The 17,124-nt window shown below is 39.7% G+C and overlaps 1 protein-coding gene across 1 annotated transcript in view; it reads left to right on the top strand.

Annotated features, from left to right (window-relative positions):
- The window catches only part of LOC129091120 (PH and SEC7 domain-containing protein 1-like), a 42,652-nt gene that overhangs the window by 19,381 nt on the left and 6,147 nt on the right, over positions 1 to 17,124 (top strand). The window contains exon 8 of the mRNA XM_054598602.1: positions 10,659 to 10,702. Within this exon, the coding sequence (XP_054454577.1) occupies positions 10,659 to 10,702 (44 nt within the window). The remainder of the gene's footprint in view (positions 1 to 10,658; positions 10,703 to 17,124) is intronic.

The following is a 17,124-nucleotide window of genomic DNA, read 5'->3' as shown; positions in this document are numbered from 1 at the left end:
TATTTGCACATAAACCCTGCTTTTATAATTACGTATGAGTGAAAATAATCTAATGATATAATAAATAATAGTATTATAATAATAGATGATACTTTTCTTCTAATACTTTAACTACAAGTAACATTTTCAATGAGGGTCTTTTACTTGTAACAGAGTACTTTCACAGTGTGGTATTAGTACTTTACTGAAGTGAAGGATCTGGTTGTCCTTTCTGAGGAGAGCTGCTCCAACACTCAGCAGAAAAATCCATTTTTAACAAAACATTTGGGCTATTTTCACCTCGGAGCTGAACGACTTCTGTTTGCCCTCTCCTCTTCCTCATGGAGCATTCTGCCCTTCATGTGTAGTGGAGTAATGTTTCTTTATTCATGCGTCACATTAAACTCTATGAAATAATGATGAATTGTCTTCTTTTAAAACTCTCTGTGCTCCAGATAAACCATTTATTTTAGATTTAGAAACCAAAACCAACAGCGACTGTATCTCCTAACAAGTATTGTGTGTGATATCTCTTCTTCCTCTGAGCCACAGACCTCCATAAACACACATCAATGATCCTCACTGTTGTTCCTCCATCACCATGAACACACACACTCTAGTTTATTCTGACTTAATCACACACACACAGTCCTGCTGCCACAAAAACTCACTATAGCACCAAATGTGGATTCATCCGCCGCTGTAAAATAGTCCCCTACAAATGCACTATTTCCTCCTGTTGTTTGGTAAAAACTACAGTGCGCAGCTGTTTTAAAAAAAAATTCCAAATGTGGTAGGAGCATCAGGAAATGATCTTGCGGTGTCTAGTTTGAGACCATTTATGTTTTCATTTATTTTGTGTGTCAATCATACAGCCTGTGGCAAGCAGAAACCTCAAATTTTCAATCAGTATTTATCCTTTAAAATGATTGATTTCTGCATTGAAACACAAACCAAACACCTCAAGGCTGCAGCAAAACACACGCCGACGGAGCTACAAAATCTCACACATATTTTTTTAACTCTAAAGATAAAAAGTTAAAAAAAAAAAAGAAATAGTGCTACTGAAGCGGAAGGGGCAGAGCGAGACGTAGTGAAAAGGAAAGACAGAGTGTGAAGAAGAGACAGCTGCTGAGGTCAGCGGAGAGGAGAGGCTGAGGATACCCCCCCCCCCCCCTCTCTCTCTCTCTCGCTCTCTCTCCCCCGAGCTGTCTGGACTCTCACGAGGGACAGAGAGGGGAGATATTTAGACAGGATGTGAAATATTGAGTGGGAGGAGAGACTGACAGCAGATGGGAAAACTGATAGAGGGCACGAGATAACGAAAAAAAAACACCACAGATACTTTGATTTTCACCGTTGTTTTGGCGAGCAGGTCGTTCAGTCGGCTGCAGCTTCGTCGGAGTAAGTCAGGGTTAAGTGCTTTGCTCCGAGGCACCTTGGCAGTTTTCTTAGGACTCAAGCTTCAAGCAACAAGACAGAAAAGACAGACAGTGACAGAAACTAACTCTGAAGCTTTTTACCTGCTCCTGTAACGGGCTGTCGTCTTGATGCAGGTTGTTTTGGGGATTTGCAGGTTAAAGGTCAGCTCCACTTACCCCCCTCCCCCGACTCGCTGACGTTCCTTTCTCTTCCCTCCTGATGATGTCACAGCTCTCCATCGTGTCCACCTCGAACAGACAGACGCTGGTCATGAGGGAGGAACAGGTTTTTCAGTCGCTGCACCCATAAAAGTTTTATTATTATGTTTTTAAATTTAGAAAAAGACGCAGAGAAAGAGCAGGAAGGCTAGGAGGGGTCTGTCAGTTGGTCTCAAACAAACACATGTTCATTATGCAAAGGTTTAGGAACATTAAATATTAAAAACAACAAGTAAGAAATAGAAAACAGAGTAGAATTACACTTCAAAGGGTTGAAATGAGTCCTGTCCAGGTGAAACCTCGTATCTCCAGATGTGTTGCTGTTGAATGTTTGTGATAAACTGAAGGATGACGTGTTTCCTTTATGTGTTGAGAAAATCCTCCTACTTCTTCAGATAAATAAACTCTTTAAAAAGCCTCTTGGGTCAGCTGGAAAATGCATCGTCACAGAGCTTAAAACAGATTGTTTGCTGTTTTTAGAGATACGTGGTTCTCACAGGACCACAAACACATGATGATCTTATAGAATTGATGGATTAATGTAGTATAAACTAGACGACAGGATATAAAGGAGCTACAACGCAACATAAACATTAATGCAGTGGTAATATTAAACCAGAAAAATCAGATATAATAGTAAAACACTTTACTGATCAATCAGTACTTTTACTTTAAGAACACTAAGTGTGTTTGGCTGATAATACTGAAATACTGTTACTTTGGTATGTTTTTTTATCAAAAGACGACCTTGTACCATCAACTCCTTTCTCATAAGTGTCTGCAAACCATTCTTCTTTTGTGTAACAGTTTGTGCTCCGACAGTGGAGGTGCAGTAGAAATTGTGCAACACAGCTAATAAGCTATGATAGCTTCTCCGTTCATTTGAAGGTCAGCTCTGTCGAGGTGGCTTGTTATTGGTCAGCGGAGCAGATTTACCGCAGTGTACTTCCATTAGGTACACTGAGTTTACCTCCACATGTTTTTCATCTATTATCCTAAACTTTCTTTACTTCATTTGTTACTATTCATTGAGTCTTATGATCTCTCTTTGATTTTTTTCCCAATCAGAAAAATCTATTAATATTTAGACTTGCTTATCTTGCGATACAGAAAAACATTATGCACTCAATATTTATAAAGTCAACTGCAGAGCAGCACAACACTAAATATTTTAAAATCTTTTGTTTTTAACACAACACTGTTCACTTGATGAAGAAAGTCTAACAATCACTTCATCTTACGTTTTAAAACAGCGGACTTGACATTTAGGATAACGTCGTTAAAGTGAGCTCTGGATCTTTTTTTTTTCTTTTTACTATAGACGTAAAGATCAATCCGATCAATACTCTGTGGTGAATGATTGGCACGGTCATTAAATCACATAGCTCACATTATCCCTGTTACTCACTTAGTCAATATTTCTCTTTGACTGATTTCTCTCGGGGAAACGCCCCATAAATTTGTCTGGTAAGCAAACGTTTGTGTCACACGCTCAGTTTTTTCCGTCCCCTAAATTTTCTTTCCTGCTCGCATTTTAATCATTGTTGTTTATTTTTCTGGTAGTTTGAATCATTAAGAGGAATTTTTAAAACCTGGCTCTAGTAAACAACAGCAATAAACTAGCTGGTGAACATAATGGAGCATTTAACAGCTAAAAAGACAAGAGATATATTTGTTAGGAGATGGTTGAGACCAAAAGTGGAGCTAAAAGCAGAATGAAGGTTAAACTTAGACTCAGCGGGACTCCAATAGGAATAGTTCTTATAATACAGTCAGAGCAAGTGACGTAGTACAACGAGCAACGCAAGGAGTAAGTGACGTTGTATATCGGCCGGTATTGAACGTTTACGTGGTATGATGACGAGTATAAGAAGCGAGAAAGTCCACTAAGGGTAGGGTGGGTAGGTGAGTCAAACAGACACAGGACTTTCACCCAGGAGACTGCTGTCCATGTCACATGCAAAACCAACTTTGACTTTATGCTTTTTATGTAACATTACGTTGTTACGTAACCTGAGTCTGGTTGTTGTTTATGAACGCCTGTTATGTTGTTACAGTTGATAAGTTGTAACTAAGGCTGGGTATCAGTACTCGATACCTTTTAATCTTACGTTATTATTTTAATACGAACAATGATCTTTTTTCGAACCTTAACAAATTAGTTAAATGCCTAAACCTAACCAATCGTTTCACATTGTTAACCACAATGCATTGTGCTTTTCTGTAAGGCTGATAGGAAACATATTTAGGAAACCATTTTTAGTTGCAGAAACGTCATCATTTAACGTATCCCTGGTTTGCAGGACGTAAAAGGCCAACATTGTAACATTGCTTTTAGTGTGACAGTGAAAACAAACAACAACATGTTGATTAATTCTGTTCAGAGCCAGGCTAGCTGTTTCCCCCTGCTCCCAGCCATTATGCTAAGCTAAGCTCACCACATGCACCCTGACATGAAACTGACATTAATGTTCCTTTCTCACTCATTTGCATTCGTCCCAACGTTGAACTATTCCTTTACCTTGCGGTGGTGTGTGTGTGTGTGTGGTTCTCTCTCTCTCTCTCTCTCACACACACACACACACACACACACACACACACACACACACACACACACACGTTTCACGCTGCCTATTATCTATTGCATGTTTTCGTCCTCCTCTCACCTTACCAGTCTCTCCTGCAAGACCACCACTGAATACTAATTTGCCATTGCGAGTATATTTAAAAAAAAAAAAAAATGTGTGCATGTGTGTGTGTGTAACCTCGCCTGCCTCTCTCTGTGCATGTGTGTGTGTGTGTGTGTGTGTGTGTGTGTGTGTGTGTGTGTGTGTGTGTGGAAGAGGCAGACTGTGATTTGCTGGCGATGACTGAGAGGAGGGAGGGAGGGAGGGAGGGATGGAGGGAGGTACGCATCAACGAAGCGAAGGCAGAGGGAGGCAGAGAGAGGGAGAGCACCGTCCCTATCAGCCTCGTTTTGCGCTCTGCGATTCAGGCAGCCAGCTCTCTTTTCCTCCTCCTCCTCCTCCTCCTCCTCCTCCTCCTCCTCCTCCATCACCTCCTCCTCCGCAGAAGCAAAATCATCATCATCAGCAGCAGCAGCAGCAGCAGCAGCAGGGAGAAGGGAAGCAGGACGAACGCTGGATTGTACGTTTGCAACAGATAGATAAACCCAGACACCCAAACGCAAAGACGAGGGGAAGGCATGGAGATGGAGACGGAGATGGAGATGGATGAGGAGATGGAGAGACACTGAAACCTAACGAGAGTCTGAGAGAAAATACAGACTGAGAGAAGTGAGGAGGAAAAGGGGTTTTTGGGAGGGTGGGAGGAGGGGAGATGGGGTGGGGGGTGGGGGAGTAATAACCATGACAGCGGACCTCCACACATGGACAGAGAGATCGGGAGGAAGAGGGAGTGAGATGATCTGACAGTCACACTGATGGGATCCATTTTACTCTGGGAGCAACAGGGACGTTCAGTGTCCAATCTCTGATCCTTCTTCAATCCACAGTATTCTCTTTCATTTACATCGTATTTTTTGCTGGGGGGTGCTTGTGACGAAATCCATCTCTCTCTTTGGATTCTCTTCTCTGAAGTCCGACAGGCGGCCGTCCTCTCCTCCTCTCCTCCCTCTACTGCGCGCATGTCTGTGTGTTTCTTTTAACCTAACTGTGTATTTGCATTCATTCTGTTGTGTTTCTTTCTTTCTTTTTTTATTTATTTTATTATATATACTTCTTGATTCTTTTTTGTCGCCCATCTGTTTCACGCTGGCTGTCCGCTCACACCTCTGCCAGTGTTTCATACCATCTGAGAGTGTGTGTGTGTGTGTGTGTGTGTGTGTGTGTGTGTGTGTGTGTGTGTGTGTGTGTGTGTGTGTGTGTGTGTGTGTGTGTGTGTGTGCAGGTTTACAGATTGTGTCGTCGCTAAAAAAGGTGGCAGCTGGACAGGTGTCACCTTTTTGGGTTTTGGGGTTAACTTGGCAGAAGGCTTGGAGACCTCCGTTCAGCTCCACACTCAAGTCATCCGGAGAAATTACGCGCGTCAAACCCGCTCCATGGAGCGACATTAAGCGGTCACCTTTGGAGGAGAAGCTGTGAAGGATTGGTGTCTGTACATGTATAATACATGGCTGCCTTATCAATAATTCAGCGTCATGTGGGCACCCCGGTGTTGCCTGGTGGGCGTTGATCAAGACACTGAAGGGTTTGATTCCTGCTGATTGTCACCGCTGATCACCGGCTGTTGGCACATCAGACTCCAGATCAGACCGTCACACTTTTCTTTTTTTGCAATCAACTTTAATTTTCATGCAGGACTTGTAAACAAATGAAAGACTGAATCATTTTGGGGGAGCTTTTTTCTGAATATTCAGCCTCTCCGGAGCATGATCGGAGTGAACAGCCTGCACTCAGCGGGGCGCCTTCGCTCCCGGTCTCTTTGCACCGTGCGCTACGGGAGAGACTTCCGCATGATGGACCCCTTCCGTTATCCCAGGACACCGCGCTCCCGTTCCCTCAAACCTCTCGTGTTCCCCGACCTGCTGGGGAAGGCTCAGGACGGACAGAATCACCCGCAGGCCAGAAAGAGGAGGAAGGTATCTGAAACCATTTGGGTTTATTTCATTTGACTTTTACTTCTCAAAAGTCATTCAGACACATTGTTTATCATCATACAAGTGCTGCTGGTCCAAATCTTCCAAAGAAATCCTCAGAGATTCATAATTCTTTCTTTATTTCATCATAATAATAATAATACATTCTATTTATAGAGCGCTTTTCAGAGTACTCAAAGACGCTTTACAGACATTTAAAAGCTACACACTACATTACATTACATTACATTACAGTCATTTAGCAGACGCTTTTATCCAAAGCGACTTACAATCAGTAGTATATTACATATCATTCACCCATTCACACACTGATGACAGGACCATGCAAGGTGCCACCATCAGACTCTAACTAACATTCATCATCCAGTCCACACCGATGGCAAGCCTTCGGGAGCAACTTGGGGTTAAGTGTCTTGCCCAAGGACACATCGACTGCCGAAGCCGGGTATCGAACCACACTAAAATCTTAAAACACACAGCATTAGTCAGACATTAAAAGCAGTTTTGATGAGGTGAGTTTTGATTTCTCATTTGAACATTGAAAGATACGTGTCATAACAAATGATATCTTACCCCAAATGATATTGATTAATAGTTGGTCTTGTAGGGGTTTCATTGTGGATTCCTCATTGCAGCCACAGCTATTTAACTCATAATCCTCACACAACAAACCATTATACCATTTCAAAATCTGAAACTAGGATTATATTTATCATTGATTTACCGTCCACATATGGAGTGTAGAGCGTTTGACTGCCAGCTCAGTACAGCGTGTCATGTAAAGCCACCACTCAAGGCTAATGGCTCTCATTTTCTGCCACTCGGTGACGTTGATGAAGCAAGTAGGTGAAGGTGACGAACATCCATCCTTGTCTCAAAGAGCCTCCAGACTGAATGTCTCTGACTTTGTACTCCACCTCCATCTTTTCTTTTCCTTTTTTTTTTTTAAAAACCTTCCTCTTTAGACTTCTATCTTTAAATCCACAGAGTCCCTCTGCTGTGGATTCTGTTGTGGTCCCTTAGGATTTACAGTAAGGAGTGTTTTCTTTTTTTGAAAAATGCTCTTCAGGAATAAACTCAGCTGTAACACATTTTCACTTACACTAAATCTGCCCCATGTTGGCTTGGGTAAAATAGAGAAATATATACATAATTATACATTAATCACAAGGAATACGTCTCACGACAGAAGATGGTATCGTGCGGCACCATTAAAAAACGTCATTAAGAAAGCTGCTTTTTTTTGTCATATGTGCGACACGTTATTTATTACTCCCAACCCATCAAATGACCAACCCTTTGTTCAGGGGCCTTACATTTCTAACTACAGCGCTCTACGTAGCCCTTAGTAACAGTTTGGGATGTTGCATGGTTGCCGTGTCACTTTCTGCTTGACACTAGCATAGCATCTCTTCAAAATAAACTTCTGTGCTCACAAGAAACGTACAGTTTCTGCTTATTATATTCACACACTCTTTTCAAAATAAACTTCTAAAGTAAAAGTTAAGTTTTTAGGTTAACTTACACAACAAAAGTACCAAAGTAGGCCTAGTCAACCAACATACTTGTTTAGGTTTAGGCAACAAAAGTACTTTTTTAGGTTTAGGCAACAAAAATACTTGGTAAGGTTTAGGCAACAAAAGTAATTGGCTAGGTGTAGGTAACAAAAGTACTTGGGTTGATTTTGACAAAACGAATACTTGGTTAGGTTTTGGCAACAAAAGTTTTTGTTTAGGTTTAGGCAACAAAGTCCCTGGTTAAGTCGTGTTAGGGTACCTAATTCTGTAAGTTATGTAACAGAACTAGGGTAAAATAAGTCAACGTTGATTCGTTTCAACCAGGAGACCAACAGTGGTCTCCTGGTTGAAAGTCCTGTGTTTGTTCCTCCCGATCTCCTCCCACGTGGACTCTCTTCCTCTTTATACTCAGTTGCTCTGACAGTCTATTAATGACGCAGATGGGTTTACATTGTACTCAAGCCAAAGTTTTTATTGTTGAGAAAATATTCTGCAGGTGAATCAATAATTAGCCACAGCTCTATTACTCACTGTTTACATGTTAATTGATATTTCATACATAAATAATGTTTGGCTGCAGGATAAATCAAGTACACATTCATTTTAGTTTTATTCCCACATCTTTTGAAAATAAATCAATTTTCCTCCCTCATACATGATGGACTTCTGTATACAGGATATTTGTTGCTGTAAAGGCGCATCAGTAAACTTTGTACAGCTTACAAATACTCCGTTAATATTTGATGTTGACCAGATTTGTGCTACAGAAGCAGTTTGTCTTCCACTTTGAAACAAGGCCGACTCTGAGAAGCTCAGCTGTATTTCTGTTCTGATTATTAAAATGTATGAGCACATTTAGTCTGAATGCTAAGATATTTACAGTGGGACGTTTGGAAACCAGAACTAAGTCTGTAACGGTCCAGGCTGGATGATCGTTAATATTCATGGAAGTATTTCTGATTAGAAAAACTCTGGGAATGAACCTGATTAGACACGCCGAATCAAACCCCATTATAAATCCAATTCCATTCGACTAAAAGTCACAATGCAACAAAATCATATTCATAATAAGTTGGAAGTCTTAAACAGCAAGAATCCCAGTGAAGACCATTAGCGGGCAGCTCTTCGATCAAAGGAACGTAATGGGAAATGATCGATTTTAGCTGAGAGCGAGGTTTCTTCTTTCCCCCTCGATCGGGTCAATTATGGTCGTGGTTGGAGAGAACGAATGGCGCCGGTCCGCAGGGAATTCAAAGGTGAACAATGTGGTGATGAAGAGCCTTTAAGTGTCCTCTTCATCACCTCTGCTGTCACTGCTGCCTGTCAGCGGCCTCCATCTGGGTCTTAAAGTGTGACGGCCTCATGCTGTCTGGTCCACACGTCTTTATTGTCGTTACTGAGTTTGAGGAAGTCAAAGCCGATTGTGGTGCGTTTCTAAAGCCTTCCAGCTTCCTCATTAAACGCTTTTATTCTCCCTGCTGCCACTTTTTTTATTTTTTATGGTTGATACATTTTGATGATAATGAAAGTAAAAGAGGGCTTTTTCTCCAGAGAGTGGAAACAATGACCCTGAAAAATAACGATAAAAAAATAAATCTGGTGCAAAAGACGTGAAATCACAAACAAGTTGGAATGAATACAAAGAAACAACAAGATAACCTAGATAAAGTTTGTAGAAAATAAACATACATGCCGTTTATACTGAGGAGGCGGTTCCTCTACTGTAATAGAGTATGTCTGGTTGAATCTGACGGATGCTGCAAATCATTGAGCAGAACTGTTTTATGGCAATATGGATTTTTATGAGTTTTACTTTGATTTATCAGGTATTTCATTTGATGGATTTGCCAAAAACTGACACTCCTGTCTGGTGATGTTATCCATAAACTGTTTCTCAATTGATTTTACAGGAAATATGTTTAGTATTTCTATTATGTAACTTTATACTTCTGAATGACAGAATCTTCCCTTTACAACTGCTGTTTAAATAATATTCTTAGTAATAAAGTAGTTGGATTACAGTGTTCATTTTGAGTTTTTTCATACACAACTTAAATTAAATTTATTAGGCGATGATTGACTATAGTTTATATTTAAAGTACTCTACTGTAATATAGTGTATTTGAACTATGCACAGTACAGTCATTTAATGTGTACAGTCATTAGAAAGGTGTTTGAAACAATCAGTAATCCGTTGTCATTACTTTATATTCATGTCATAAATATACAAATATATAAAAAGTAGCTTTACATTAACCGGCTCTAAACACCAAAAGTTGATCAACTTGTTTGTTATTTTAAAATATAAAACTGAGAAAAATTGCAAATGTTGAGCTGATAGACATTTTATTTCTTCTTGACAAGTTAATTAATCAACTAATTGATCAGCTCTTTTAGAGTAGACGAGTGTATGACCCCACTCAGAAGTCTGTTTTCACTATTGTCTTTGTATGGTTTGAGGTTTTATGGGTTTGTTTTTTTTCGTCTTCATGTTCCTGAGCTGTAACTTAATTTTGCTTCACGCCGGTCGATGCGTTAGCGTCAAAGTCTAAATAATTTATCGGGCCGATTGATTTGCCGGTCCATCCATCGACAGGCCGGCTGCTCGGCAGATAATGGCTTTGTAACTGATGTTGTGGTGGTTTCTCTGATTGGATGATTGATGGATTGTTTGGCAAAAAGAAAACGAGTTAAGCTCCGGCAAAAGGGCAGTTCGAGCAGCGTGAAAAGGGATGACATTTCTCTGAGTACAGTTTATTGAATGAAGCCGTCTTGCTTACTGTGCAGCTTTCACAGAAAATCAACACAACACACACCTGCCCACCGATCCTGAAAGATTAGATCAGTTGACCGTTGCTGCTACATATTTGTCTGAAAATGTGATTTTCTCGTTTTCCCCTGCAGGCTCTCTACAACTCAATCAAGAACCAGAAGCTGCAATGGACTCTGTAAGTCATTTTATGTTTATATTATTCACCTTAAACTACATTTATTTTATTTTATCCTCCTCTGTTTCTGTCCTTTTCCTTATAAACGATTAACTGAAACACCTTTAAGGGGAGACACTACAGGTGAATAGGGTAAAAACATTAACTAATAGATATCATCATGAAACTTCACCAGTTCATTACTGACATTAAGACAATCATTTGTTGTGTTACAAGTTTTTTGAAATGATATGTTTAAATATGCAAATGAGGCATTATCTAATGGTAGCTTTTGGTGAATTTAGGAGAAATCTACAGACGCAAATAGACAAAGCAGTAAAATAAACACCTAAATGTGTATTTTTGGATGTTTTCTTTCTACTAGTCTGAAGAAAGACACTTCAAATTGTCCAGTGCATGAAAAAACATCATATTTTTGCCTGTAGTGTCTGTCCTTATACGTCATTCATTTCATTTTCTCCTCCTCTGTGACTTTGTTTCTGTCCTTTCCCCCGTCAACAATTAACTGAAACCAACGCAAACACACACACACAAACACATTGTCCTGAAGGGCAGGAAACAATAAGGGATATTGATTAACTTGTTAGCAACCTCATTAATGACGTGAGTGTTGTCTGGCATGTGGAAGAAAACATTAGTGTGTCAAGGGTTGCTATTCTGGATCACAGTTCCAGAGCGCCTCGGAGATGCCAATTAAGTCACTCGCTTTCCAAGCTTTGTTGCCATAGTTACGGCACCATGGATACGACTCCATAGCTACCGCATTGCTCTTTCTTCCCTGTGTTCTCTCAGCAGCAAACACACACACACACACACACACACACACACACACACACACACACACACACACACACACACACACACACACACACACACACACACACACACACACACAGTAACAGATGGATGGATACTGTATGCACATATACACTGGAAATGTATTTGCATGTTTGTTGGCTTCTGTACATGTGAGGAGAAAAAAAACACAAAAATACATTGTTTAAGAGAGACACTAAATTTAAATGGCTCTCTACCTGCATCCTGTAAAAAGGTGTGACCACAGCTTCCCACTACCTCTCCAAAAATAGCTGCAGCAGCGTTCCCGAAGCGAGCCGAGCAAAAGTGGTCAGAGGAGAGGATCGAGGAGGAGATCCACAGAGAGGCAGACAATCCAGTTCAAACATCTCCGCTGACATATAGACAGCTATTTAAACACTGCAGCCGCATAACAGTCCGCACGGGGACGGATAAGATGCCGTTATTTAAGAAGAGTAAACACCACAGAGCAAAGAGAGAATCCAAACAAAAATGGATTAAAGATCAGGGAGTTCATTTTTTTAATACTTCATCCGGTCAAATCATTGAGTGAATTCTGTCTCTGCTTTGAAAACCCAACGGTGAAGCCGAAGCACAGTGTCACTTTTGCCACCATGTTCACACCGCTGATGCATATTTCATCACACAGAGGACATTTTTTTCACTTGCTAACTCTCTCTTCACTGAGATGAAGATCAAGGACCGACACCTTGTGACGGCTACACTTCAGCTGCGTATTGATTCAGAGGAAGCAAACGCTGCTTTATGTTTTGTCCTTGTGCACGTCTCGCCTGGGAAAATGTTTGCGTGGCTGGTTTGTGCGTTTGCATTTTGCAGATTGTAATCACAGGAAAAACAAAGTGTGTGTTCTCTTCTATTATATTCAGAAATAGAAACAGGTTCATTGCCAATTCGATTTTCACACACAATTTGTCTTTGTGTTCCGGTGCACAAAGAAAAAGAATTAAATGCTGTTGTAGTCCCCTTCATGCTACACAAACCCAGTCACCAGGAAAAATGCTGGCATTTTACATTTGTTCAAACATGTGGATTTGTTGAATGTCAACATTTCTAAAGCAAAAATAAATGAACTAAATTAAGTTACCTTAAATATCAGCTTTGTATCACGCTGTAATCGTCATGTGGTTAACGTTGTGAAAGGTTTGTTAGGGTTAGGCAACAAAACCTTTTGGTTAAGGTTAGAAAAAAGATCATGGTTTGTGTTGAAATAATAACATAACAACATAACGTAACAATGAACGACATAACAACGTTAAGTAACAACATAATGTAACAACGTAACTAACAACGTGGCCAACAAAGAAACGTAACAAAGTAACGTGACAAAGTAACGTGACAAAGTAACGTGACAAAGTAACGTGACAAAGTAACGTGACAAAGTAACGTGACAAAGTAACAACATTACTAACATCGTAACTAACAACATGGCTAACAAAGAAACGTAACAAAGAAACGTAACAAAGAAACGTAACAAAGTAACGTAACAAAGTAACAACACTACTAACATCGTAACTAACAACATAGCTAACAAAAAATAGTTAACAACGTAACTATCAATATAACTTACAACATAATGTAACAATGTAACGTAACAACGTAACAACGTAACAACGGAACGTAACAACGTAACGTAACAACGTAACAACGTAACAACGGAACGTAACAACGTAGCATAATAGCGTAATATTTGAATTAGAATATGAAATATTTAAGTGGTCAACAAATTAATACAAAAGGAAGAAAGAAAAAGGAAAACTGGATTATGTTTACAAAGAAGAAATACAGTTTCATAAAAATTCTATTCTATTTATAGAGAGCGAACCGGCATTGATTGACTCATTTACAGCCAGATTTAGGCTCTCCAGTCCAGTCAAACTCTCCTGTGATAGAGGTGTGATTACAGACACTAAAACAAACCATGTGCTGCCTTCACATGAATACAGATTATATATATATGTGTGAAATCTGGCATGTGCATCTCATAACGTGTGTGTGTGTGTGTGTGTGTGTGTGTGTGTGTGTGTGTGTGTGTGTGTGTGTGTGTGTGTGTGTGTGTGTGTGTGTGTGTGTGTGTGTGTGTGGGCATGCAGTACTTAAACACAGCGCAAAAAACAGCGATGGATGTTATTTCACACCCCCACAGAGAAAAAAGACTCGGCCACGCTCTCGGCGGTGCAGTTGGATGCACCCACATGTTCTCCACTCGAACACAAACACAGACACACAGCACACACACACACACATGCTTCCTCATTCAGCAGCGGGGGTGGAGAGTGCAGGGAGAGAGGTGGTGGTGTTGGTGTTGGAGGGCAACGTGTGCTGAAAGAGAGACGCAACAAGTCGGAGTTGCAGGGAGATCTGTGGACATAAAACGGGTGTAGATGTAGAACAAAGTATGAACGAGGGACGGGGAAACAAACAGACGGGACCCCATCTGCTCCATCATCTCTCTCATTCTGCTTGTTTATTCATTTAAATGGAGCTGATTATCAGTGAGCCGTTTACTTACATCACATCATATTAAACAATAGTACATCAGTACTTTGTCCTGTATTCAAAAAGTACTAGCATAAACTTATATACCAAAAAATAAAAGTAATCATTATGCATAATTTATGCATTTATGTGTTCATCACTTTAATGTTTCAGCTGGTAAATGTGGAGATTATATTAATAATTTATATACTGCAGGGTAGTTGTATCAAGAACAATAGAAGACAGAAGTATGAAGTAGCATGAAATGGAATTACTGCTATTACTAGTAAAAGTACCTCAACTCCCGTTTAGTACAGTACTTGTGTAAATGTACTGTAACCTGAGTACTGGAACCTGTCAAGCACTGAAAGCTGGCATTTAAATAATGCTAAAATTCCTGATGTTGTTCACTAAAAATTCAATCAAATAGTCCCAGATTTCAATCGAAATGTTGCCAATTTAACTTCTCAAACATTTCACGTTCTTTTGTAAAGTGAAAAACAAGTTTCTTTTTCTCAAATGAAAGTATCTTCAGCTAAAATCAGTTGTGGTTTCAACATTTATCTCTAGAAACGATATCCAGCCTCATTAAACTCTAGAGAGTATGAAGATGAATTAATGTCCTCTTTCTCTTATTTCCTCACTGAAGCAGCAACATCAGCATAAAAAACCCAGCATGCATTTCTTTCAACTGGTCGACCTGTTCAGTCTTTTCTTCATATTGCATCAACGCACCTTTCCTTTCCTACTTCCTCTCTTCTTTCTTTTCAACATTTCTTCTTTGATCTTTTTCTTGCCTGTTTTTTCCCCCTCACCTTTTGTTTTCTATTGTTTATTTCCTTTTCATTCATGTATTTGTCTTTCTTTTCCTCTCTCCTCTTCTCCCCCACTCCCCTTTTTTAATTACATTTTTCTAATTTCCTTTCTATTTCGTTCTGCTTCCTTTCCTTTACTCCCTTCTTTTCTTTCTTCTTTTTCAATTTTATTTCGTTTCCTTTATTTAGTTGTCCTTTGTTCCCTGTTCCCTTTTTCATTTTCATTCCTTTTTGCTCTCTTTCTTTATTAACCTTTCCTTTCTTCAGTTTTCCTCACTGGTTTTTTCCTGTTCCTCTCTCATACTTTTATCTCTTCCTTTCCTTTCCTTTCCTTTCCTCTCTCGTTATTCCTTCTCCTCCTTTCCTTTCCTTCCTCGTTCTTATCCTCCCTTCCTTTCCTCTCTCGTTCTATCTTCTCCTACTTTCCTTTCCTTTCCTCTCTCGTTATTCCTTCTTCTCTTTCCCTTTCCTTTCCTTCCTCATTCTTATCCTCCCTTCCTTTCCTCTCTCGTTCTATCTTCTCCTCCTTTCCTTTCCTCTCTCTTTCTTCCTTCTCCTCCTTTCCCTTCCTCCCTATCTTTTCTTTTCTCAACCTCTTCTCTAATTTCCTCTTGTTTCCTTTCCTTTGTTCTCCTCTGCTTGCTCACATGATTGTGGATAATGTTCTGCCATCAGCGAAGGATCAGCTTTGTCTCTGTCTCCCCTCTCGCTCTCTCTCTCTCTCACTCACTCACTCACTCTTTCTCTCTCTCTCTCTCTCACTAACTCTTTCTCTCCCTCTCTCTCTCTCCATCTCCTCTCCACTTTGTCTCTGTGTAGAATGGGATTCAGGCAGCCCAGCAGTTACCAGGCAACAGGCTAGATGCTCATTGGCTCTGTCTCTGCCTCCCTTTTCTCTCCCCCCCTCTCTCCCTCTCTGGCTCCTGTTCGGGGTTAACTGCTGTTACGTTCTGTTGGTTACTCATAGCGTGGTCTCGGGGGGGGGCTCGGCATCCGGCCATTTTTCTATTTTCGGGCTGAACTTTTGCATGGGTGCCGCCTGGTGAGGTAACAAGTGGAATTGCCGTGTTGCCTCAGCAGGCGGAGCAGAGACACACGGTGATGTTGCCTAAAGCATCCATCAACCTCTAAAGTCACAAATCCCTCTAAAATCACATTGTGAGGAGTTATATGGAGGAGAATGGGATTAACACTGCTGTTGTAATGTGTATAGAAAGTATTGTCTGTCTGTCAGATGTAATATAGACAATACTGTGATATATAGATTCATTTAATAATCTTTAATTGTACAAAAAAACAGAAGTTTATCAGGATTTCAACAGGCAAGTGAATAGAAATACTGTATGATAACCATACAATACAAAGAAAAAATGCTAATAAAACAGTAAAATAATTAATTAAACATGTAACTAATAAAAAAAAACTATAAGAATAGAATATAAATTGAAATATAAACAAAAATGGATCATAAAATGTTAAAAAACGCTAATAAATCAGTAATAAAATGAATTAAACACACAAGGAATATAAGAAGGTCTAGTCAACGATTAGATAAAATAAAATGGACGATAAAATATATGAAAATTGGTTTAGAAACAGCAACAGAATAAAAATAAATAAGAGGACCTAGTAGATAGATAGACGTAAAATAATTGGTTAAAAAAAACACAGACTACAACAAAAAGCTTTCATCATCAAAACAATAATATAAATTCACTTTTAACTTTTTGGAGAAAGTTAGAAGAGACAAACATAAAGGACACACACACACACACACACACACACACACACACACACACACACACACACACACACACACACACACACACACACACACACACACACACACACAGAGTGAACCAGAGCTCATTTACAGAGTCGGTTTCTAACGAGCGATGGGCTCAAAAACTTTTCCACCAGCAGCAACTCTGAAAACTGACTTCAATAAAGAACGGAGTCTGATTAATTAAATTATATTCTGAGACAGGACAGTGCTCCATTTTCAGACCGTAATATCAAAAAATATAATTAAAGTATATGTCAGTTTATAACAATGTATTGTAGCTGATATATTCACAGGTAAACTTTGTTCATAAGTGCGGAAGGTCAAAGTTAATTTCTGCTCCAAATAATAACTTGCAGGTTTGTTTACAATCTGATCGTCTGTTTCTTTCTCCGGACTACTTTTTCAGCGATGTTACCAGATGTAAGAAAACCAATAAATCAGCACCTTAACAAATAGGAAGAATAGATTCTCAGTGAAATAAATGTGTAAATAAAACCCAAATACAAAGT

Source organism: Anoplopoma fimbria, chromosome 5, assembly GCF_027596085.1.
Source record: "Anoplopoma fimbria isolate UVic2021 breed Golden Eagle Sablefish chromosome 5, Afim_UVic_2022, whole genome shotgun sequence".
Taxonomy (NCBI): domain Eukaryota; kingdom Metazoa; phylum Chordata; class Actinopteri; order Perciformes; family Anoplopomatidae; genus Anoplopoma; species Anoplopoma fimbria.
The sequence above is the reverse complement of the archived record's forward strand: the minus strand, read 5'-3'. Positions and strand labels throughout refer to the sequence as shown.